At 47.3% G+C, this 23215-nt stretch overlaps 1 protein-coding gene across 3 annotated transcripts; it reads left to right on the top strand.

Annotated features, from left to right (window-relative positions):
* The first annotated feature begins 4334 nt into the window (after window positions 1–4334).
* CXCL12 (C-X-C motif chemokine ligand 12) lies at window positions 4335–21995 on the top strand. 3 transcript variants are annotated; one of them, XM_083843409.1, is made up of 5 exons: window positions 4335–4494; window positions 8675–8792; window positions 12159–12245; window positions 15905–16002; window positions 18109–21995. In XM_083843409.1, exons 1-5 carry the CDS (start codon window positions 4434–4436, stop codon window positions 18138–18140), a joined length of 396 nt encoding a protein of 131 aa, XP_083699535.1. In that variant the 5' UTR covers window positions 4335–4433; the 3' UTR covers window positions 18141–21995. The 3 variants fall into 3 exon arrangements, with proteins under 3 accessions (XP_083699535.1, XP_083699536.1, XP_083699534.1); XM_083843408.1 differs by lacking the exon at window positions 4335–4494 and adding an exon at window positions 5382–5463; XM_083843410.1 differs by lacking the exon at window positions 15905–16002.
* The last annotated feature ends 1220 nt before the right edge of the window (window positions 21996–23215 follow it).

The raw sequence follows: 23215 nt of genomic DNA, 5'->3' as shown, positions 1-23215 counted from the left end.
CCAATTTCACATGCACTGGAATCACATGCAAAGCTCCCAGGGAAGCAAGCTTAAACCTTTTAAACTGTTAGAAAAGCAGCTACCACAGTTCTCTGTCACTCTAGTTAACCATCTATAAACAGTTACTCACTTGACCTCTATTTGATCTCTCCCTCTGCCCTCCAAGGAATCTTTTGGGGCCAACACGCATTATGGATCTCTCTGCATACACAAGTATTTGAGGCTATTCTACTGCAATGAGAGCGGACCTCTTGCAATTCTGTTTGAAAATTGGTGATTTGGGGAGATATTTTTTTTTCCTTCTGCAGGGCAGACAGATCCAACAAATCACTTCTTGTAGTTCATGCTCCTTTGCTGCAAATACTTAATACTAAAAGCTCTGTTCGCATTTGTAAAAGAGGAGGTTGGAACCTTGACAGAACAATAGGGAGGGAAGATGATCTTTATTTTAAGCACTTCAAACAAGAAGGTCAAAGACAGGAGTCAGGGAAGATCTTCAAGCCACTCCAGAGTTGTCCTCTTCTGGCTGCTGCTTGGGTGCTCAGCAACACTGGAAAGCCTTCAAGCTTTCACCTGATTACTAGTGCAGGCAAAAAATATCACCATTTTAGGAAAGTTGCAAAAATAAGGCTTTTTTATTTAAAAAAAAAAAAGAAAAAAAAACCCTTAAGCAACACAAGAATGACAGTAAGCAATAAGATGGAGGTAAATATAAAAATATGTAGTGAGTAATTGAAGAAAGAAGAGCTTTGTGTGGATGCTTTTATTACTATTATTGCTTGAAAGTATGATAACGCAAGTGTTAGATTGAGTTACAAAAGAATATAAACACACAGAAATATCAGAACGCTGAAGATCTCCAAACACTCTTAGCTCTGCGCTCTAAGGATGCCATGCAATAGTTAAACAAATTCGATGTTAACGTTTTAGCTTCTTTCATTTCTTTTCTGTCACAGCGTTGTAGCATGTGGAAATAAGCAGTTTAAGCATTCTTTAAAAAATCATGCCTTGAAAAGAATCTGCATCTAGAGACAAAGATACTAATCTGTGCTAGTTGTTATCGTCGGGGCTCTTGCATGATGTTACAGCAAAGCAGAGATAAGGTTGATTTGGTATCTTAATTGCGCAGTCCCACAGCCTAATACATATAGATTTCTAAATGTAAATTACCTTAACTCTAGATCACTGAATTTCCTGGGATTAACATGCTTGATTTGTAATGTATTTTACCCTCAATTGCTGAGATGCACTGTGAATCTTAACTCCATTTAAACAGAGATTCTTCATGAAAACTATGGCCATCCAAAAAATGGTATGTTTAGTTACAGATAATAAGCCCAGGAAATATTATGGGAGATCACAGTCAAATAGTATTAGTGAGAACAAGATGAAATCAGGGATACTATTTTCCCAACCCAAGGACACTTAGCTTAATCCTTAACTCACAAAAAAAAAAAAAATCTTAATAATACTGAGTGGTGTTGTACTGGCTAGAAATGGCTTACTGTAGATATAATCTGTGGGGATTTAAAGCAAGCTCAGACAGTAATGATTTCAGTGCTGAGTTATGCCAGTCTAAAATTGTGAGCAGCAGAAATATTATCATCTTCCTGTTTAAGAAGAAATGTAATTTGATGCAAATAGGCTAAAAATTTATAATATGGTATTATTAGAAAAGGCTCTTAAGCTGTGTTGAAATCACCAGCAGGTCTATTTTTAAGATTTCTGAATTCATCCTTTCTTTGTTAGTGTTCAGATAAGAGATTAAAGTTAGTGGCCGCCAGGAAGTTCTGGCTGCTGTTGGTTTGGGAATGGGGTGGGATTCAGCTCACCGAGGGCTGCAGGCTGCTTGTTCTGAGCATTCAGAAGAGCACTAGTTAAATCTGTGGGAGTTAACATGAAGTTAAAACGAACTTTTTCATGGGATTTAACACTTACAAAGTCACTCAGCTTTCTTTTCAGTGTATAATTTGTTTAGATTTCCCTGAGATCATAATTTTAGATTGGGGGGCAAATGACAAGACCCTTATTGAGTTTTTTTTTCACTTTTTGCTTTGTTTTGCTTTGTGTTTGTTGTTTTCCTGCTGCTTAAATCTTAAACACAGAATCGTTGTGCTGTAGGTAACAATTTGTTCTCGGTGGAAAAAGTATCGCAGCTTGCACAAATCGCTCGGTGTTTGGGTGAGCTCAGTTCTTTTATGAAGACTTTTTTCTTTATCCCAGCAGCAGGACTGCATCAGCGAAGCGATGAAGGCAGTGCTGGGTGTGGGTCAGCCGCCCCAGCTTGCCCCGCAGCCCCTTCGGGGGGTCTTTGCACGGGTGGGATTGCTCTGACCTGAAACAAAACCACCCGGGGAAGTTCTGTGTGAGGACAGGACAGGTAAAATCACCCTGTTAAAACAATCCTGAGGCTCGGTTTGGTTTCTGATTGCTGTGCAGTACAGAACATACCCGCATATGGGTGGGTGAACAAGTGGGGAGGGCGGAAACCAAACCCCCAGCAGAAGGGTCCACGGGGTCCCGGGGTCTCCGTTGTCCTCGGGCGCTTGGTGTGCTACAGCTGGGCAGCACACTGGGGACGGCTCTGGTGAGGTGGCGGAGGAGCTGCTTGAAGCTGACCGTGTGTGGAGCTGTAGAGGACCCCCGTATCTGCGTGCTGCAGCTCTTCCAGTCGGCTCTGAAGGGCTGCCCAGGCACCTCCTAGGGTCCCAGCAGTTTCCCCTGCAGTACGTGTGCATGTTTGGGGGCGCAGGGGAGAGGGAGACCACTACTCAGGTTTAACTCTGAGCTCACTCTGCATCCATCCAGCCCCTTTGATGAGATCCTGGGGCTGTCTGTTTTCCCTGTGCTGGTAGCAGCAGCAGACACTCTTTTATGGCAGCGTGGATGTCCCCGTGTGCCAGGAGGAGCGCTGGCGGGACAGCAGAGCTCCTGGCAGTGTTTGTGCTTGGATTAAGCCTGCACTTCTCCCGTCCCTGCAGAATGTCACAACTGTCAGGGCACCCGCAGCGAGCACCAGTGGTGATTATTGGCCCTTTCAATGCATCGGGTTCCTACGCTACCGTGCTAGCTTGCCCAGGGAGGGGGGGAGAGCAAGGATCAGCCTGAGCAAATTCAGGGCTCCTTGGCAAACAGAGCCAAGGAAATACGAATAACTAGGTTTAGGGGAGCTGGATGTGAGTGAGAATCACCTTTTGCAGCTTGTGTCCCGGGGAGGGAACCAGCTCATGGCCCAGTGGCAGTGCAGGCATTTCCCTCGGGCCAATGCCTCCAACCTCCTGTGCTGTGGCAGAGAGAGCTTGAAGCTACCCGGGGTAAAATCTGGCTGTGCTGCTGGCTTTGGTGACTTCGTGGACCTGTCCTTTGAACACCTCCCGGCCAGGATTAGCTTTACCCGGTGGTCCCCTCCCCATCCCAGCCCTCTGAGGGCGCCTGTTTTAAATGCAGCCGAGGGGTCCCAGTTCAACCAAAGCCTCGATGTTTATTTGAAGTATTGAACGCCAACAAACAGGGCCCCGTGGTCTCGGACTGCAGGCAGCGAGGACGTGCTTAGGTCAATTACACTTGACAATGCTGCGATAGCTCAGGGGAAGCGCACCCCTGGGACCTCGGGGCTCTCGATGCTCTGGGGGTTTTCAGCCGAGGTGCCAGGGAGCCCAGCAGCATCTGCAACACAAAGGGGGCGAAATGGGGCAGCAGATGGAGAACCGGGTCCGGCTAATACGGTGAAAAGGTGGTGTTTAGGGCTAAGCATGCCGAAGCAAAACTGAAAGCTTCCTTCTCTTTGCCATCCCCCCCACCTTCCCCCCCCCCCCAAAAAAAAAAAAAAAAGAAAAAAAAAGAAAAAGAAAAGAAAAAAAGAAAAATCCCCGAGGAAAGAAAAACTTCTGCGAGGATGCTTCGTATGAGGCGCTGGATGTGGTGTCCAGGGCGCCGGTGTAAGCCTAGATTCTCGCCCACGGGAGCGAAGGGGGATTTTTCTCCTCCGGGTGCGGAGGCCGAGCCGTGGCAGGATGCGTCCCCGGGGGGAGCCTGGCGGCTCGGGGCCGGGACCTGCGGGGTCGGGACGCCCGGAGCCGGCCGAGGCTGGGGGCTTGGAGCAGCAGCTCCCTGCCCCGGCCCGGGCTGCCTGCAGTGCCCGAGATCCCAGCCCCGTCGGCCGGGATGGGGTGGGGGGGGAGCGGGGAAGGCTCTTTGCTGCCCGGGGAGGGGGGAGACCGCGGTGCTGGCGGAGCGAGAAAGCCCTCGCTCTTTTTTTGGTCCCTTTCCAAGCATTTTTTAACAGAGGAAGGATGTAATAACATGCCACGGGCAATAAATCATAGGCTGGCTACTCCCCCTGCTCCCCTCCCCCGGCCCCTCTATAGAGGCAGGGGAGGAGGGGACTCGCTCAGAGCGCGGCCGCCGCCGGGACGAGCAGCACAGCGCCCAGCATGGAGCTCCGCGCCCTCGCCCTGCTCGCCTTCGCCCTGGCCCTCGTCTCCCTCTCGGAGGGTAAGTGGGATGCCGCCGGGACCCATCCTGCCCGCCGGAAAGCCCCGGCAGGAGGACGAGGGGATGCGGGGGGTTGCTGGAGCTGGGAGCCTCCGAGAGCGCTCGCTCCGCAGGGAGGCGTTTGGGCTGCAAAATTGTGCGCCTTGATTTCCACTAAAGAGAGAAAAAAAAGTTCCAAGAAATGAGAACCAGGCGGCCGGTCCCGTGCCTCTTCTGTCCCCGTTCCCTCGATCGGGGCAGCGCTGAGCAGCAGCGGGCGCTCGGCGGGCATCCCCCGCTCGCTCCCGCAGCCCCGCGGGGAGGTTTCGGGGGGCTCCGAGAACGGGGAGCAAAAAGGGGACCCCGAACTGCCCCGGGGCAATACGGGCTGCCCGCCGACGAGCGCCACGGGGCGCTGCCACCGCGGCCGCCTGTCCCCGCAGGGTCCCCGGACCAGGGGTCGGGGAGCCGCGGGACCCCTACCCGCAGCCTCCGGGGGTCTCTCGGCGCCGGGAGCCCCGGTCCTCCGCTGGCACAGGTGTGCCACGTTTTGTCCCCCCCCTCGGAAGCACCCCGGCTCGGCACCGAGCATCCCCAGCAGCCGCCGCTCCCGTCGCGTTGGTCCGTTCTGGGGACCGAAACTTGGGTGTTCCCCCCCCGGGGCGGGGAAGGGTCCCCTCCCGGTGTCCCTTTGTTTAGCCGGAGCGAGTTAATTGCTCCCGATGATCCCAATAGCTCGGTGCCGAAGGCGGAGGCAGGCCGTGTGGCCGGGGCGCACCGCTGCGGTGTCTTCATGGCAGGGCAAGCGTGGGGGGCCCGGCTGCTCGGGCGAGGAACGGCTTAGAGCTGTCGGGGAAAAACTGGTGTAAGGGGACTGACACCACAGGACTGCGGTGCTAACAGCTTTTTGCCTGTTTCTTTGCATGTCAAGTAGTGCTCTCAACACTGATCCAGATGAGGGTTGCGGGGCTGTCTTGTCCTGGAGGGCAGGTGAGCTCCAAGTTCTTCTCAGCCGTTCTGGTAAAGCTGGTTTTACCTATCATGGTCTTATCTCCCAGGGAGCTGGAGCTGTTCTAGTCTTAAAAAGTTGTCAGCCCTCTCCTGATACCGCCAGATGTAGCTTTGGATGAACAGGAGTAAAATGATGCTTGCGTTGTTTCAAGTGGTTCGTCTGTTTGTGCCCAGCCTGCTTGCCTGGTCAGAGCTTCCCTCGCTTGCTCTGACCGGCCAGCCTTGATAAGCGTCCACCCTGCGGGGGAGATTTCAGTGAGCACATTGGGTTAGAGAGAATTTGTCAGCAGAGGTGGGTGTTCAGAGCCAGCAAAACTCAGCTCTGGGTCAGAAAACAGTCAAACTATTAAAAACATAAGTCCTGCTAGTCAAGAGCAAAAAAGTTGCTTTCTTTTGTCTAGGGACGTGCGGCTGCAGGAGTGACAGAGAGGTGTCTGAATAGCATCTAGCTCTTGTGTCACCCATTTCAACCGAATGTGCTAGACAGATAAAGTTCTCAAAAGCTTTATGCACAATCAGTTTCATGAAAGCTAAGCTGGTGTTTTCATGTAAGGGTACAATTAACAGACCATAGGAGAGAGTAGCCTCAGCTTGTGCTCAGTGTTTATTAGACATCGGGGAACCCACAGAGCATCCACTCCTGCAGTGCCAGCCCATGGAGTTACTGGCTTAATCAGCTTTACTACGTGTGGAACAATTTGTTTCAAATTCTGAAATGTGATAAAGAAAGATACGCTTGTCAGCCACGGGGCAGGACCAGCAGTGTCCCGTCTGCTTCTTGCTGTAGGGGTTCCCGTGTCGGGGAGCGCTGTGTGCGCTGGGTTTCCCTGGCAGGAGGCTTGCTGGGAGCAAAGTGAGCCACAGCCATGCTCCGAGAGCCGGAGCACTGGCGGGGCAGGGGCAGGGGGTGTCGGTTCCCTGGGAATGGTGCTGAGAGCTGCCCCGGTGCCTGTGCTGCCGTACCTGCTGCTCTGTGTCTCTAGCTGGTCAGCGAGCAAGGAGCACAGAAATGCCATAGGGATTCTTGTGCTGGCGTGGGAGTTGTCACTGCGCCTTGCATTGGGGTGACAGCACACCGAATGCTGGGCATGCCCTCTGCCTCGCGGTGCTGGATGCCCTTTTTCTGGGCAGGAAACAGCTTCGGGATTTAGAAGCATGTTGGTCATGGTTAAGCTTTCTCTCCCGATTTCAAGTGAGTGGGGTGGGATCGAAAGTCCCTTTCCTGGTCTCAGAGAAGATGAGATTGCATTCTCAAATCACAGATCTGAACATTGTGTAGGGTAAAGCTTAAACTCACTTTGTCAGTACGAGCCTGCAGAGGTGCTCGCTCTGCAGATGTGCGGAGAGTTGCTATATGACTGCATGCGGTTTCAGCCTCCCTTTCCTATATAAATGCACTGATGTGTAGCTATGAGGCACGGATATGCAGTGAGAAATCCCAGTGCCCTTCTCCCTCCCTTCCTCACTAGCACTAGTCCGTATAGCGCGTGTTTGGGGGCTCACCCCGCAGCCCTCCTGCTCCCTTCGCATGACAGACGGGAGCTCCTTCTCCCATTTATTCACTCATAAATGATATAATTATTTGGACTGATGGATTGCCATGAAGCTAGTGGAAAATGACCTCTAATTTTGTTAACTTCTAGTCCTGATTCAGGTGTGAATCTGGAAGAACTCCACTGATGAATTTCTCTGTTTGCCTGTCTGCCAGGGGGATCAGACTCTGGCTCATCTCGTTAGAAGTGCTCAGAAAAAAAAAAGGATTTTCCTTCCCGAGGACAGGGTAACATCACCAGGCTGTCTGTGGTTATGTGTGCTAGGGACAGGTGTTGGTAAATATGCAATATGTGCAGATCAGCTGCACTTTGAAAAGCTGTGTCATTTCTCACCTTCCTAGAAGAGAGCTTAGGGATTCCAGCCCTTTCCCTGCTCTTTAGCTCTTCGTCTGCCTTTAAGGGAGCAGGGCTTAGATGCTGCGAGTGCTCCCGTGTGGCTACATACACAGGGTGGCAGATTGCTGTGTGGGATCTAAAGTCTGTCAGATACAGATCTGACCATCGACACCGTGAGCCAGACCTTGTGGCTTAGGACCTTCACTATGAATTCAGTTCTTCCTGGAGTCTGAAAACTGCTCCAGTGAGATACCATTTAAAATCTTAGGCAGGTCCTTCTAGACTTCCAGGCAAAGGTGCTGTGTTTGTGTTGCATTGTGCCTGGGGCTTCGAAGCTTCCACACAGAGCAAGGACTTCATTTACGTGCGCTCGGTTGCCAGTAATTAAGTCCTTCCATGGAGAAATCATCTAGCAGGGCTGCATCGGATGCTGTGGTGAAAGCCAGGCAGCTTTCCTCAGTTCTGCATGCATATATATTGCTGACTTTTAACCCAGGGGATAAATTTAATTCTGCCCCTCGTGACGCTGGTGATGAGACTCTCCTCCAGCCCGGTGGTCCCTGATGAGTGCCTGGGGAACACACCGCCTGATAGCTGTCTTCTCGAGTTGCTGTTACTTTGCCATGGGCTGGAGGAAGTTCAAAAGACCCCAGATCTCTCCTGCAAAACCACTGTGATTTCACATCTCCCGCTCGCACCTCCTTGTGCGAGCATCTCTGAAAGTAAGGGTTGGCTGCAGCGGGGAAAGGTCAGCCGCCGGGCCCTGGGAAAGGCCGAAAGACTCGGGGCTTTTCTGTAGCCAGTAAGTCCCCCCTGAAAGCCTGCACCTGAGCCGAGCCGTTTTGATCTGATCTCTTTGGAATTCATCGCTTTCTTCTGGCTACCTTCTAATTTGGCCTCGGGTCAAAATCATTTGGCAAGAACAACACAGAGGACAAGTGCCCCCTCTTTTGGCCTTTATCTTGTCTAATTACCAGGAGCATCCCCGCACAATGGAGGGGCTCCTTATTCTAATCTCTTCTTCTTTTCTTGTCTCCATTTTCTCTCCCTCTTCTTTTGTCTTCCAAAATCCCACGCACCGGGATTAAAAGGCTGGGTAGTGGGGTGAAAGAATTGAGCTGTGAGCTGTGGACAAATGCTCTTCCAAAGATACAGCTTTTCTATTGCTTTTTTTTTTTTTTTTTCTTTCCACCTGCATATTTGGGAGGCAAGAGAGGACTTTGTCGTGCCTGGTCTGTGTATCCGCTGCTGACCCGGAGCAGGAGGCAATAACATGTCCTTTCTCTCCCTGTGTCCCACAGAGAAACCCGTCAGCCTGACTTACCGATGTCCCTGTCGATTCTACGAGAGCAACGTGGCAAGAGCCAACATTAAGCACCTCAAAATCCTCTCCACCCCCAACTGCTCACTTCAGATTGTGTAAGTCTCTCATTCTTTCCAGTTGGGTGCAAATCTCGGGGGTCAAAAGGGAGAATCACAGAGCAGGTTTCTGCTCCATTTGCTGGTCAGCCCTTCCCCTTGCTGCAGTTAGGTCTGTGTCTCATGCCATGATTCCCAGCTCACCTCTTTACCCCGTACCCTGCTTTACCCCCCGCCCACCCCCGGAGCCCAGCTCTGGATGTTTCCAGTGGTGTTCCACCTCTGAGCTCCCTGTGATCCCACGTTTCTCCCGCAGGTACGTGAGCAGGAACATCAGGCAGGCAGTCCCTTATACGTAGAGCTTCACGCCTTAAGAAAAAAAAAAAACTTTACAGTGGTCTGAGTCTGGTCACACTTAGCAGGCAGTGTCTGACTCCAGCAAATCACAGATCACAGCAGGAGAGAAAAGGTGCATAACCAATGGAAAATCACCTCTCCCTTTTTGGTAAAAAGAAACACCAATTTTCAGGAAAAATGGTGTTGATTTTTTTTATTTTTTTTTTCTGTGTGTGATTTTAAGGGGGTCTTTTGGGTTCATTTTTTCATGGGTGACTCCCTCCTTCAAATCAGCATTCATCTTTTCATTGCAAGGAAACAATACTACCATCAACTTCTATTGACCTCTGTAAGGGCGTCTCAGTGACTGCACTGGGTTTATCAGTGGCTACACTGCAGTGCTCTCAGCACTGGTTCTGTGTGGATCCACATTGAGCTCTTCCAGTTGTAACTTAAATGCTGTAAAAATCTGTTCTTTGTCATCCAAAACATTTCTGCATTAAGAAAACTGACGTGGTTTCATGATATTTCTCAGGAATATACAGATGTATTTAAGGGTGTGCATCAATTCGTGAACAGTTTTTTATTCATATGATTTATTTTTTTTTAAACCACTCTGTGTATATCTTCTACATTTTCACATGTGTGGTTCTGCCTTAGGACTTGGTGGAAGACAGTGAGAAAAAATGTAAAACCCAGCTGAGAAATAATTTCCTTTAAGAAAAATGGCAAAACCAGCTGTGACTAACTCTGATCTCTACCTATAAACAATTTTGGAGGCAAGCATCCAAAAGGCAAATAGTGTATGGATTTGTGTTCTGGGACTGTCAGTCGGTGTCATGAGGGTCCCAATGCTAAGGCTTTGTAGAAGATCTGGAATTTTCTGGAGTAGATTCAAGAAAACAGCAGGCACTTAATATTGGATACAGTATATAGTTTTTCTCTTAATTAACGTGGGATCATAGTCATTAGAGAATGGTTAAGAGCACGAAATACAGAAACAGAGCACATGTTCTTGCCCCATTCCTGATCCAAGTGTGTCTGTTTGGAACAGGATCCAGTAGCACACAAACCACATGAATCTACAGGTCACCATCTTTCTGTTACTTAAAAATGTAAGGTACTTAAACCAAAAACTTCCCTCCAAATGCTCCTGAAAGTTTGAGCTTTGCTAAAAGAGGAGTTGAAATGGAATCAAAACTAATTTATCATTTTGATGCTTGAAATGGTTTCTCAGCTCAACCACACTCTGAATTCATTAGATACATGTTGCACAGTGAAAGTGTGAGTGACTTAAAAGCTGTTTGCAAGAGTAGAGAATGTCACTGAATTCATACAGATTTTTAAGGAAAGAGCTCAGGCTTTTTCAATCAAGTACATTTCCCTTTATATTTGAGGGGAATTGTACCTGAACAAAAAGCCTAAGAGCAGGCCTTTGTCTTCAGTTCCACCGGGAGTAATCTCCCCAAATCCAGAACTCTCCTTTGTGGACGTCTGCTTCTACGAAGCCCACCCCAATTTCCCTGCTTTTCAACACAAGGAAATAGGCATTTTTAGCATGCATTTAATTGCATCCTAAAGAATACACCAAAACCCATTCAGACAAATGCTCCTTACACATGCCTAGGTCTCTGCCACGGCCATGCAAGGATCAGAGGCTGCCAAACTCGGAAATAAATGTCCAGAAACTCAGTTTCTTAATCCTTGATGAGGGGAGTTCCATCTCCTGTGGCAGGAGGGTGGTGACGTGTGCTTTTGGTTCTGTACTCCGTACGGCCAGCTTAGTACTTCCCCAGCACTGCTAAGATCAGCAAATCCATTCTCACTGTTGGTATCACTTCACTGGAAATTCTCCAGCTTGGCACTACTGTAAGGGAAATATGAATTAGGCCCATTCATCACTTTATTGGCACGGGGTTTGCAGGACTGGATCTTCAATGTGTTTATGTTACAACTGTGTTGTTGCATAACTTCAGACCAAGGAGCCTTTTTGACCTCTTCTTACTCCACATTTTTATATTCTGCAGACTTTGCTTTATGAAGTTGGGAACATTTTGGCCTCCATCCAACAAAATGCTTAAGCAAGAACTGAACTTACTCCTATGGGCATTTCCATGAAATTGCTGTTCTTGGCACTTTTACGTGGCAAGGCTGTTTAAGGGGAGGCTTCTCAGCAGCTGGGGCAGAGGCAGGGCCCTCTGGGGAAAGCGAGGGATCACCGCGCTCTTCAGAGGCCCTGAGGGCCCTGGAGGGTCAGACCTCCTGATATGGGTGACAAGCTGTTTGTACTGCTACTGTATGAAAATGCAGGTAACCCAAACCCCAGGTCATCACAGGGAATTTGCTTCAGACACTTGTCCCCTTTTCTGCGACTTCTTAGCAGATTTAAATTTGCTTAGGTGTAGCATGGAAGGAGCAGCTCAAACATGCAGGAGAAGCCCCTCAAGAAATTTCTCCTTTTTTTTTCCAGTGCTGATTGAATATACGAGGGAAAATTTGCCTCTGGCACTATGGTGGAACACAATCATCTTCCTGCATGCAGCCTGCTAGCTCAGTATAGAGTAAAACAAAAAGTGAAGGAGTGACCAGACGCTTTCAGGACATTCAGGAGATATGGTTTGGTGTCCATCTTCAAAACATGCAAACATTCAGTTTGTGGTTGAATCTGAAAGATGTTCTTAATTAACTCCTTGCAGAAATGACCTATATTTACCACACTATTCTTTTCAAATGAAATTTAGCTGTTCCCAGCACTGAACATGTAGCAGCCCAGATAGGAACTGGAAAACTTAGATTCAAGTTCTGCATCTCTTCCCCCCAACGTGCATCCTAACACAGGAATCAGCACTTGGGGGGACAAACCCTACCAGAACTCCAAGCTGTGTTTATATTAGGTGCCTCGAGGGTGGCAGGGGTATCCCAGCGTCTTCATGAGTCATCTGAGAGCAGCACTGACACACAGGGAAGTTGGACACAGCTCTACTATGTGTGATAGGGTTGCAAACCTGTGTGCAGAATAAGGTGGGGGCGGGGGGGGTGGGCTGGGGGGTGCCACACATGAGACTCACCCTGACTTTTCTCCTTTGGCAGTGCAAGGCTCAAGAGCAACAGCAAGCAAGTGTGCATTGATCCCAAGCTAAAGTGGATCCAGGAATATCTGGAGAAAGCTTTAAACAAGTAAGGCAAGAGACAAATGGACTTAACAGCTAACACATCCTGAGTTATTCAAGGGTAGAACATTAAGGGCTGGCTTTAACCATGTGGACAAAGTACTCGTGGAATCAGATATTGTTTTGAAGATGGGTTTGGAGTTGACCTAGTCTGTATTAAAACAACAGCTTCTAGTATATCTTAAATGTTAAACTAAGAGTTTTGCCAGGATTTGAGGCAAAATCCATCCTAAAGATTCTGTGCTGAGGTCCCCAACTCATCCTTTTTTAAAAAGAGCCGTTCTCCCAAGGAAAATGCTTCCTCTTCCCCAAGCAAAACTACAATTACTTCAGAATCTATATTGTTCCAATTTCTTTGGAGCCCCTTCTCCATGTTACACTGGGGGGTCTGCTTGCACAGGCGGATGAGGCTGAGCACGTCTTTGCAATTAAAATTGTTTCTCTGCTGGCCAGTGTGGAGTGCTAATAATCTCGGCCAAGGCAAGATGTGCTGCCATGAGTAAGGCTCTCCCACAAAGCCAGCCATGCTTGGCGAATTCATACTCTTTTCCTCCAACTTTATTCCCCTTGCGAGTGGCTGGTCATGGCTATCCTGAGGAGGACCCAGCCTATCAGTCAAATTTTACGGTGAGCAAGAGCGGCACAGAGAGCATTTCTGTGCTGAGTTGCAGGGGAGGGCTCCAGCTTTGCTGGAGTGGAAGATGAGAAGAAGCAACGGGCCCTGGGCCCCGGGCTGCGGTTGGTCCTGCAGCGGCAGTTTGGCCAGCAAGCCCACCTGTGCACTCAGAGTCCCTCCCACCACTGCCACCACATTGCCATCCCTCAGTAACCTGCTGTAACCGTGCTGAACCTTGTCCCCGCTGCCTCTGTTAGGGTAAAGGCAGGGTTGGAATCAAGTCGTTCGCAAACGCAATGCGTCCTTGGAGAAAGGTGGGGAAGGGTATGGCCCCAGAGCAGATGTGAGGCCATACAGGTAGCTGAACGCCCTCCACTGTCTGCTGTGAAAACACATCCTCCGAGCAAGGGGTAAAGGAAGAAAAAGTCTTTGTTTCCCTGTGGTTTTACAATAACCAAGGGGAAAAATGGTACCAGAGGCAGAGACATTCTTCTACCTGGCCCTTCTGGGGTCAAGAGTGAGGAGGAGGAGGGAGGGAAGCCAGCTACCAAACTGACTGTGATTCCAGCCCTGCCAGCTCTCCCCATCTCATCCGATTCTCAGTGCCTTCTTTGCTGCCAGCACTTGGCCCTCTCATCCTTTGGGCAAATTCTCTGCAGAGGTAATCCACATTAATGCTGGCAGGATGGCTTTGGATTTGGGCACAGATGAATCTAAGAGCAGGATGTGGCCTGTGCCGATTATTCCAGGGACTTGGGCTACTTTTTTCCCCATCCTTGGAAAATCCTCAAGTCCCTGCCTAAGTTTCTGTTTGCTGTCAGCCCCAGTGAAGCCCTTGGTGCTGTTCATAAGACTTGAAACTTAGGAGGCACTTAAGAAATTTGCAGGGTTGGCTAAATGTGATTATAAGCTCTCATCCTGCCTGCCAGCCTTAGGGGAACAACTCAGCTGGAGCACCTTCTGCTCTCACTTCCACTGGTGAAGATCTGGGGCCAGCTCTACTGAAACCAGTGAGCCTGCACCTGATCTCCAACCAGTTTCTGGTTTTTGGTTAACCTAACTTTCATCCAGAAGCGACTCTGCTATTTCTGTGGATTTCATCCTGATTTACATTGATTAACAGAAAAGAATTTGGTCCCAATTCTATTAAATAAGATGACAGCATACATCTCCATCACCTAATCCCAGTAATCATGGCATTTTTTTCATTTTCCAACTATTCATGCTAGCATCAGTGGCATTTTCATGCTCCATAGACAGTCAGGGCTCTGTCTGTAGTATTTTCACGAGGCATGTTTTTGATATATTTTAGTGCACAGCTTTGACTTCTTCAACAAAATGTATTTGGAATATATTTATAGCGCATCAAGCAATTCATATATTTGAATTGGAGCCATATGAATGTTGGTAGTTTAAAACACCGATATCCTTCTAAACTACTAACAGCTTGTAAAATAAATCTATATAGATCTATAAATGTTAATGTAGCTATCAGTTTCAATCAGCCATATATTATATTTTTTCACTTGTACTGAAATTGTATGAAATGTGACATTACCCTATATGCACTAGCAATAAAATGGCTAATTGTTTCATGTTATGAAAACCCAATTGTACATGGGAATTTATTTTTCTGGAATAAAATCAATACGTTTTGTAGAAAGGGCTCTTGTAATTGCTTAAGTAAAATCCAAACTGTCAAGACATCTTAATCAATACCAGTGCTTCCATTTGAGAGTATCTTCTGTATTATAATTTGCAGCTAAAGGCAATCAAGAGGTCATAGAGCATAGTAGTCTAATACAGGTGATTGTGAAAGTAGAGATGGTTTTTAGTAGGGAATTATTTTGCTCATTAATCCTGCTTAGCCTTTATTATTGCTTTATATTCATCACATCTCCATGTAATGTACGTACTTATGAGACATCAGTAAAATACATTCAGGCTGTCAGGAGTCCAAACTCCTTAACTGGCTTTAAAAATCATCGTGCAACTGCTGTGGCCAACATCATTCAACACTCATCCATTTTATAGACAAGGGGCAAATCAGTCCTTTCTTGAATCAGCTAGCAAATCCTTTACCACTTCTAGGCAATCCCAGTCCTCATTTACAGTCGCACCTTGACTGCCTTTTCCTTCTCCCTTCATGGAAGAATTTGCAAAATCAGGCCCTTGTAGAGTTAACAGAGCCCAAAATAAGCAGAGATCAGAGAATGATCCTGGCTTGTCCATTGTCACGTTGACATAGTCCCAGCTCAAAACTTCCCCTCAGCCCAAGATGCTGAAGTCCATTAAGCTCAGTTGTTACTTCTGGCACAGACAAGAGAGTTGATGGATCTGGAGAAAATGACAAAGTCAAATAGGAAAAGCTTTGCCTTCAAGCCCTTTGGGAGAAAGGAAAGGAAACTCCTGACTTCCAGGGGCTGGTTATAATGAGAGCTAAGCCCTGTTGCTGCCTTCCTCCATAGCACTTGTAAACCCAGGTGTGGCAGCTCTTCCTTGTTTCTAATCTCATTACTAAATAAGGGCTGCAGTGCAAGACACCAAAACAACAGCATCCTGGTACTCCACCAAGCATGTGCTGGGTGGCTGCCCTGCACAGTGGGGTACAATGTAGGCAAACGCTTTCACAGCTTCATTTTAAGGCACCAAATGCCCATAAATCCCATAGAAAAACAACCGGCTCTTCTCAATGGGAATTGGTGGGAATGGTGGGTGGGAAGCCAGAAATCCAGCCCCCTCCAATCTCGTTGTACCTCATTGGGTGCCATGTGGATAGAGAGGCTCCTGGCTAACAAGTTCTGGCAGGCATCTGGGGAGGTGTCAGTGTTTGGGGGAAAAACTTCTGGCCCCAGGACTTGCAAATGGCCTGTCACCAGGGCACTTCCATTTGCCTAGTGTTCCTCTGAGGCAGAGAGCATGTGAAGGGGGATGTTATCTTCATTTTCACCCTGCCAGCAAGATGTGAAGGGGACATAGAATAAATGTGAATAAGGCCTTTGTATATGGATAATTTACGGCAGTCTCTTTGTATTTTTCTTTTAATTTAGACCACGTCATCGCACTCATAAAAAAAAGCAACAGAAGAAACGGGGCCCACTCTGCCCTTCCCGTGCAACACCACTAAAGTCTCCAGGGAGAAAGAATGGTAGGAGGCATTAGTTTCTGAGCTGGGATACCCCAGGTTCACATCCCTGCTCTTCCACAGACCATCCTATAGGATGCTGGGCAGATACATTAGTCTGTCCAGGACTCCATTTTTCCCCATGTTTGTTGAAGATAACAACTCTACCCTCCCTGCAAAGGGGTGTTATATAGATAAAGCTCTTAGAGCAGGGGAAAAGTTCAGCCACAGCGGAGGTGGGGGTGAATGGGACAGAATTTTTGAACCCTGGTGTAAAGCTGTAGTGTGGCTGTGTTGATGTCAGTTTTGTTACACCAAGGGGGATTTTGTCCAAGTTATTTTGTTCTCAAAGTGGCCATGCTTTAATGGCACTGCATATTTCGGTTTTCTAAGGGATACAAGGAATGCAACAAAATATCTGGCTGTTTCTCACTAGGTTGCAGTCATATGTAGAATAGAACTTGTTGATTCCTGTCTGATCTGTATGCCTGATTTTCTCCTCAGGGAGACCAGGGCAAGGAGGGGACTGGGAAAAAACATTTGGGATAATGCATTTTACCCATATCGAACTTCCCAGAGGGATCTGTGCAATTTCCCCATGCTTTCTAATGTCAGCAGTCTCTGGGCAAGAGCTGCCTCATTCTTGCAGTCTCCTTTGTAGAGATGCTGCCTAAAGCCTGGCCATCCCATTTTACAGATGGGAGAACTGATACCCAAAGAGGGCAAAAGAGCCCTGAAGCAAAGCCAAAGTCAAAAGTAGGGTAAAGGTTGGGATGCCCTCTGTCTTTTAAGTTGTTCTTATTCCTCCACTACCAAAGTGACAGAGTTAAACTATAAATAACAGCTGTGAATTTGGCACTAGTGTTTTTCAATGACAAATGCAGCATTGGGCAGTGACAGCATGAAGTGTTGCATCAGTGATGGGTTAAAACCTCTCCTATGGGAGATTTGAGACAAATCTCAGAGATTGGTGTTACCTAAACCAACCCTCTGGATGTCCCAAGTTGGTTTGTCCCATCAGGATGGTGTGTCCTGCCTTTCTGCACCACAAGAGTTAGGGTTACCAGTGTGGGATACTGGAAAGGATATCTTCAAAAGGAAAATCTTACTTATGGTTTAGTCACCCTCTTTATGCCCGGATGAATTTTCTGAGGCTACCTTCACCAAGAGTAGCCACAACCAGCGCTGGCTGTGGTCACACAGTCTTACTTGACCAGCAGGCATTGAAAGGGATCTTTGTGCGGATCCTGTAGGCTAGGCAAGACATGCTGGGGCATCAGGGTTTTTGAATATCTGGTGTTTACCCTCTGACACTTGTAGCTCAGCCTTAGTAATTACCATCTAGATGGTAAAAGGTCGATCAGTTGGAGCAGGAATAGGGGTCACTTTGGGCAAAAGCTGGAGGCCACCAGCACAGCCTGGCTCCTTGTTCTGAGTGAACCCCATCCACATCCACGCCCACAAAACACTAGCCCGCCACTCTTCCTGGGTACCATGCTCACACTGGTCTGAGGCCTCCGCTCTCCACCCTCCCCATCATGGGAGATGAACAGGAGCAGAGTGTGGGCTGTCCTCTGTGTTCCTCCATCCATACAGACACCTGGCACCTTTGCAGACCCCTGTGGAGCACAAGGGATGCAGTCCAGGTTCTCCAGCAGAGCTGTGGGGTGGGGAAGGGGAGGAGGCACTCCCAGTGCCACTCGCTCTGTTACTGGGGCCTCTCATGGATGATTAATCCCTCCTTTTCCTGCTGTTTTTTTTGTTGTTGTTTGTTTGTTTGTTTTTTGCTAAGTCTCTTTGCCCACCGATAATTCTCTGCTCTGGCTTTCAAGTCCAGAATAAGCTTCCTAGCCAGCCTTCCTCCTATATTAGCTCTGAACACCTTACTAACTGTGACGAGCACAACCTGCCCAAAATAACTCCCGTGGCTGGGTTTGCCCTTCTGGGCCCCAGCAGCTCCTTGTGGAGAACTTTCCCCAAACCATTTGGTGCATACTGGTTGGAGGGACTGCAAAAGAAATGCCTTTGGGTTAGTCCAGATGCAAATTTGCTGTTTGACTAGGCCTGATATCAAAGCTTTTGCAACTGAAATAGACCTTAATAGTGTTTCACTCTGTTCTTCATCAACAGGAGGTTCAAGATGTAAGAGGCAAGCATTGTAAGCCGTCTACAGGATTTCTTACTGTAGGACCCAGAGAACAGATAACCAGTATTAGGGAATGAATACATTTCACTGTTATCATGCAGCACAAAAGCAACGCTTCATGCATTTCCAAAGGTGTTTTTATTTTTTTTTCACAAATTGGCTTGCTTTCACAGTGCTATTTTTATATAGTAAGATGTATTTGATTTTGAGAAAAATATGTTTTTATACAGTTGGTTGATTACCTAGCACTGAGGGCAAATATGAATTTAAACTAACCCTATGTTATTATATAATATTTTATTTCCTTTGCTATGTAGAGGTTCTGCTTTATTTAACTTTCTTTTGGTTCATGCAAGTCTCCTGGAGATTTAAACCTAGAAGGACATGAACTGTACAGTGCAATGTTGTTGTGTAAGAAGTGGAAGAGTTCCTTTCCCCCAAAAGTCATTGAGGCCAAGAACATAGGAAGGCTAAAAAGCATCAGATAGCAATGAAAGTGGACAGCACTATTACGGGTGGTGATTATAGGTATTTTGGCTGAGGGATTGAATTCAGGGCTGCAGGGCTAAGCCATTCTCTGAAGACTGGAGACCTCGGTGGCAACTACGAGCAGCTGGGGCAATGCACATCTGGTGCTGCACGGTGCTAGTACTCGGTTTGTAGTAGCTGAGCATGTTAGGAGCCACAACACTGGTCTGATGTCACTTGGCATTTCCTATGTTCCTGTGTTTCCGATGACAAATTTTAGCACAAAAAGGAATGGGTTATTAAAGATCTAACAGCTAGATCATATTGCAAATTGCTGGAGGAGTCAAAGATGCTGCCATGCACCAGGTGTCTGTTCCCACCCGTCCACAGAAGGTGATTTCAGATCGGCTGGCCTTGTGCTGAAGTAGATGGAGGAGCATTCGTGTGACCCTTCACCAGCAGCCTCAGATACTGAACAGTCACACCTGCCTGAGGGCAGTAACATTTTTGATTGCTCTGTGTAGATCTCAAAAAGGTTGTCTGCCATGTCTTTGGAGAAAAGAGGTAACTGGGACAAGAGAGGAAAGACATTGAGTGTCTGCCCAGTTTGGATGCTTCTTGGGTGTGGCGATGAAGGCTAACACTCACTGTTCACCGGTGGTCATGGTTCTGCTTGCTGGTGAATGGCACAGCCTCTGGGATTTTCTTTGCAAAGTACGCCTGGGGACAAGTACCACTTCTTGCACCAGTTCCCTCTCTCAGCCAGAAATGTCTTTCTCCTGATTCCCACCTGTGTGAGGAAGTACCTTTGCAATATAGTATATGGCAAAACACACCTAAAGTACTATGATAACCACGTTGTGCTGCACACAGAGATCTGGGGGGAAGCACATCTGTGCAGCACAATACTTGTGTTTGTATGTGTCTGTGTCTGTATTGTAAACAAAAAATGTTGTAACGTTGTGTGTTTTTTTGGAGGGTTGCTTCAAACAGGATCTTCCCTCTTACCTGCAGCCTGTGTCAGGAACACTGAAAGGGGTGTTTCATTAGGCGCTCCTTTCTGTGGCAGGCATCTTTAATGCCAAAGAGGCACTTTGGCTAGCCGGGGACTACCTTATTTCCATGTGGATTCAGGTAAAAATCTTGTAAGTACTTTCCTCTCTGCAAAAGGGTGCTGTTAGAGAGAGTGCTTCAGCTGGGACCACATCACCTCATTTACTTTGAAGTAGAAACCAACTGCTGTGCCTAAAATGTGTGCGTGTGACTTTGACATTCCTTCTATTGTTACCATCACCAAGCTGGTGCTTTAAATGTTTTTGTCTCCATTTTGGAAGGTCTGGCACCACTGTACTTGGTGAGAATCGGGCTGTTGATTTCTATGTGAGTAGGGTCAGAACCTCTGTTGTCAAGGTAAAGGCAGAAGTTCTGTGAGAAAACTAGAGTTTCTTGTATCCTCCCTGGACTGTGCTGTATATCCTAGGGTCCACCTGCTGTCCCTACACACGCATCTGCAACAGCTAGTGTTTTGCCAGGGGGAGAACAGGAGTGACTTTGGGGAAAGTGGGCGAATCTTGGTTCTGACACAGACACGAAGCGCGTCCTTCTCACCCAGGAAGGTGCGTCCTTCACGTGTTCACATCCTTTGCTTCTAAGGGGCACACCAGCTGCCCAGTGACTGGCTGTGGCTGTACAGCCTTGCCAGTGCCCTGCTGCAGTCCCAGTTAACAGGGAACGAGGTCAGTGCCAGCAGGGAAAGACCCCTGGGCACAGGCCAAGCCCACACCGCAGCCTGAGCAAACAAACTCCTCTTCTAGGGGCAAACCTGTGGGCATTGCAGGGGCAGGCTGTGTTAAAGGAAGGGCATTTGCTCTTTAGTGGGGAGGAGGGGACCCCCTGCGATGCTAGGGAACATTTACAGCCAGGTGGTGGTTTTCTGGGTGCTTGTGGGCTGTCTGTCCTCAGGCATTTCTTGAGACTCTGTGAGCTGGGCTGATGACAATTCATTGCTCATGTAGCTAAGACCACTCAGGGCATGGGGCTGTTCCTGGGGCCAGCACCGTGTCCCTTCCCTCAGCTGGAGCACAGATCCACAGGGGTGAGTTCAGGCAGGGTGAACGCAGGAATGGCACAGACCTGGCCAGGAGTAACTGAAGACTTACATGAGAACCCGATAGAAGCTTTTTCTTGCTTTAATCCAAACTCCAACCCTGAGCGGGAAGCTTTGCCTTTTGCTTGGCATTATTTTCAAGAGAACTGTTGTGTCAGGAAGAGCAGCCGTGCCCTGCACACAAGGAACATCGATCACTCGGCTGCACCAAGCTTCCTCACTGCCCTGTGCATCACACCCTAGTATTCCTCCTGAGCACACCACAGTCCCAGCAGGCCGAGAAGCTGCACTAACAGAGCCCCCCTCAGGGAGAGCACTAGGTTTTCCTTTCTGCTTCTAACTGTTGACCAAAGACCAAATCAGGGAAAGGAAGCACGGGGAGATGGGAGTGATGTAGGGACCACACGTGAAGGGAAGGAGAGAAAAGATAACACTGAACTGGTGCTGAAAAAGCAGCTTCCATAAATGTGAAACTGTCGTGTCACGTGTGGTATATTTCAAAGTGCAGCTGTCAAATCCTAAGGTTGTTTTATGTCTGTTTGTTTGTTTAAAGAAGAATAGTTGGTATTTATTGCCGTGCCATTTTTTTTGTAATTATTTATACTAGCTTTACACTTGTATGTATAAATATTTTATCTGAATTCTGCCTGAGGAAGGATGAAGGATCACTTCTTGATGCGTTTTTAACTAATGTGGTGTTTAAGCAAATGTTCATTGGTCTTTTGTAATGAAGGCTATATTCCAAGTAAAATATACACATTTTGTTGAAAATGCAGTTCCTACAGAAGTTTTTTGTTGATATTTTCCCTTTGTCAGAAGCAGAGGGTCCTTCTTTTCTCTGACAATTTGTTTTGAGTGATGTGATTTATAGTAATCAGGGGTGTCTGAGAACTTATTACCTAAAAATCTATTTTATTTTTTTTAACCAACTTCCCACTGACACAAGTCTTGCCTGCAAACATGAAACTGGTGGCCAGAGAGAAGAAAATATTTATCATGATGAAAGGGCTGCATGAACCTCCCGTCTTCCACTCCTTAACAGCTCAGTGTTGTCAGAATGTGGTGAATACTGTACTTTATATTTTTATTAAGTCAAAAACAAATTCCCAAAAAATGTGAAAAGGTTTTTGTATTTGTGTTCCTGTAAGGCAGCTTTTATGAAGGAGTTTTATTATGCTTTTGAAATTACTCCTTTCATAGAATATTTTGAAAATAAACACTTTTATATTGTTGTAATTTCTCCAGTAAATGTGTATGCACTTAACATTTTCTTAATAAAAATGTCTATCTAAATGAGACAATTACTTGCTTTTCATGGTTTGTTGTCACACACAAAAAGCTAAACACTTCCCGTCAGAAAGCCATTTGGATGTAGCACAAGCATCCAGTTTCAAGGACATTTCCAAGCAGCCCTTTGGACTTAGACCCTTCAGGAAACCTAAGGCAAAGTGCCCAGTGGATTGCAGGGAGCAGCAGCCTACCAGACTGAAGGTACCAGTGCTATCTTCAGAAGGAAAGGCTTAAACACTTCCTTCCTAGACAGAAGCCTAAACTTTTTTTTTTTTTAACAACTTTTCTCCCACATTAAGTTGACTAGAGTGAGAAATGGCTCATCATTTTTGCTCCAGCATCCCAGTCTCCACAGCGAAAAGAGGTCATCATCAGCCAGCTCCATGCTGGCAAAGGGATGGTGGTTTCTCTGAAGACCCTGAGGAATATCAAAAGAGCAGATGTTGTGAACAACACCCTCCTGGGGGCTGGTTTTCCCAGGGCACAGCAGGGTCAAGGCAGGCATGCAGCAGGCTATGGAGCACATAGCATGCTCCCTCTGCAGCTGCCCTGCTCCAACATTACAGTCCTCAGCTCATCCGCTGCAACAGCACAGGTGAATCCCATCCCCATGTACAGCTCTGGGTAGAGCAGAGGCTGGAGATAATTATCTCACGGCAGTGAAACAGGGTTTGAGTCTTACTGACCTTATTCAATAAATATTACTTGGCCAAATTGACACAAGGCAAAAGACATGCAAAAAAAGGGGAAAGGAAGCTCAGATGACTGATGGTCCCCTTGCAAATCCAGCAATGATTTAGTAAGAGATTATGAAAACCTGAGCAGGTAATTGTGCGTGCAGATGTTCCGTGAAAGATTCCCAGGCCACCAGGAAATGCATTGGGAGTAATTAGCTACAAAATTACACATTAGTATTAAGGAAAGGCCGCATGTTCAGTGGAGCATTGTGCTGTGTCTTTCATCAATTATTTTCTCTAGAACGTGGAAGTTTGGTTTCTTACTTCCTTGGCAAAACATCATGGCAATGTATCCATGAACTGCACATTCAAGGGGCTGCTTGGAATTAGTGGTGAACCCACCTTTATTAGCACATCTGGCCCTCTTCAGAGGCAGCTTTCCAATATTAACAAGCTGAAGGAAATCAGCTGCACTCATGGCTTCAGCCATCTTGACACTGATTAGGAGCAAGATAAATTAGGTCCGAGCAGGTCAGAAGACAGCATGGG

This window comes from Anser anser, assembly GCF_964211835.1.
Source record: "Anser anser genome assembly, chromosome: 7".
In the NCBI taxonomy this organism is placed as follows: Eukaryota; Metazoa; Chordata; class Aves; order Anseriformes; family Anatidae; genus Anser; species Anser anser.
This window is presented reverse-complemented; position numbering and strand designations above follow the sequence as displayed.

Excerpts from the sequence above, each read along its gene's own strand:
- CXCL12 (XM_083843408.1), top strand. The coding sequence starts at position 5,397 with ATGTCAAGTAGTGCTCTCAACACTGATCCAGATGAGGGTTGCGGGGCT. Across the intron at positions 8,793-12,158 it reads AACTGCTCACTTCAGATTGT|TGCAAGGCTCAAGAGCAACA; the intron begins GTAAGTCTCTCA and ends CTCCTTTGGCAG. Across the intron at positions 12,246-15,904 it reads CTGGAGAAAGCTTTAAACAA|ACCACGTCATCGCACTCATA; the intron begins GTAAGGCAAGAG and ends CTTTTAATTTAG.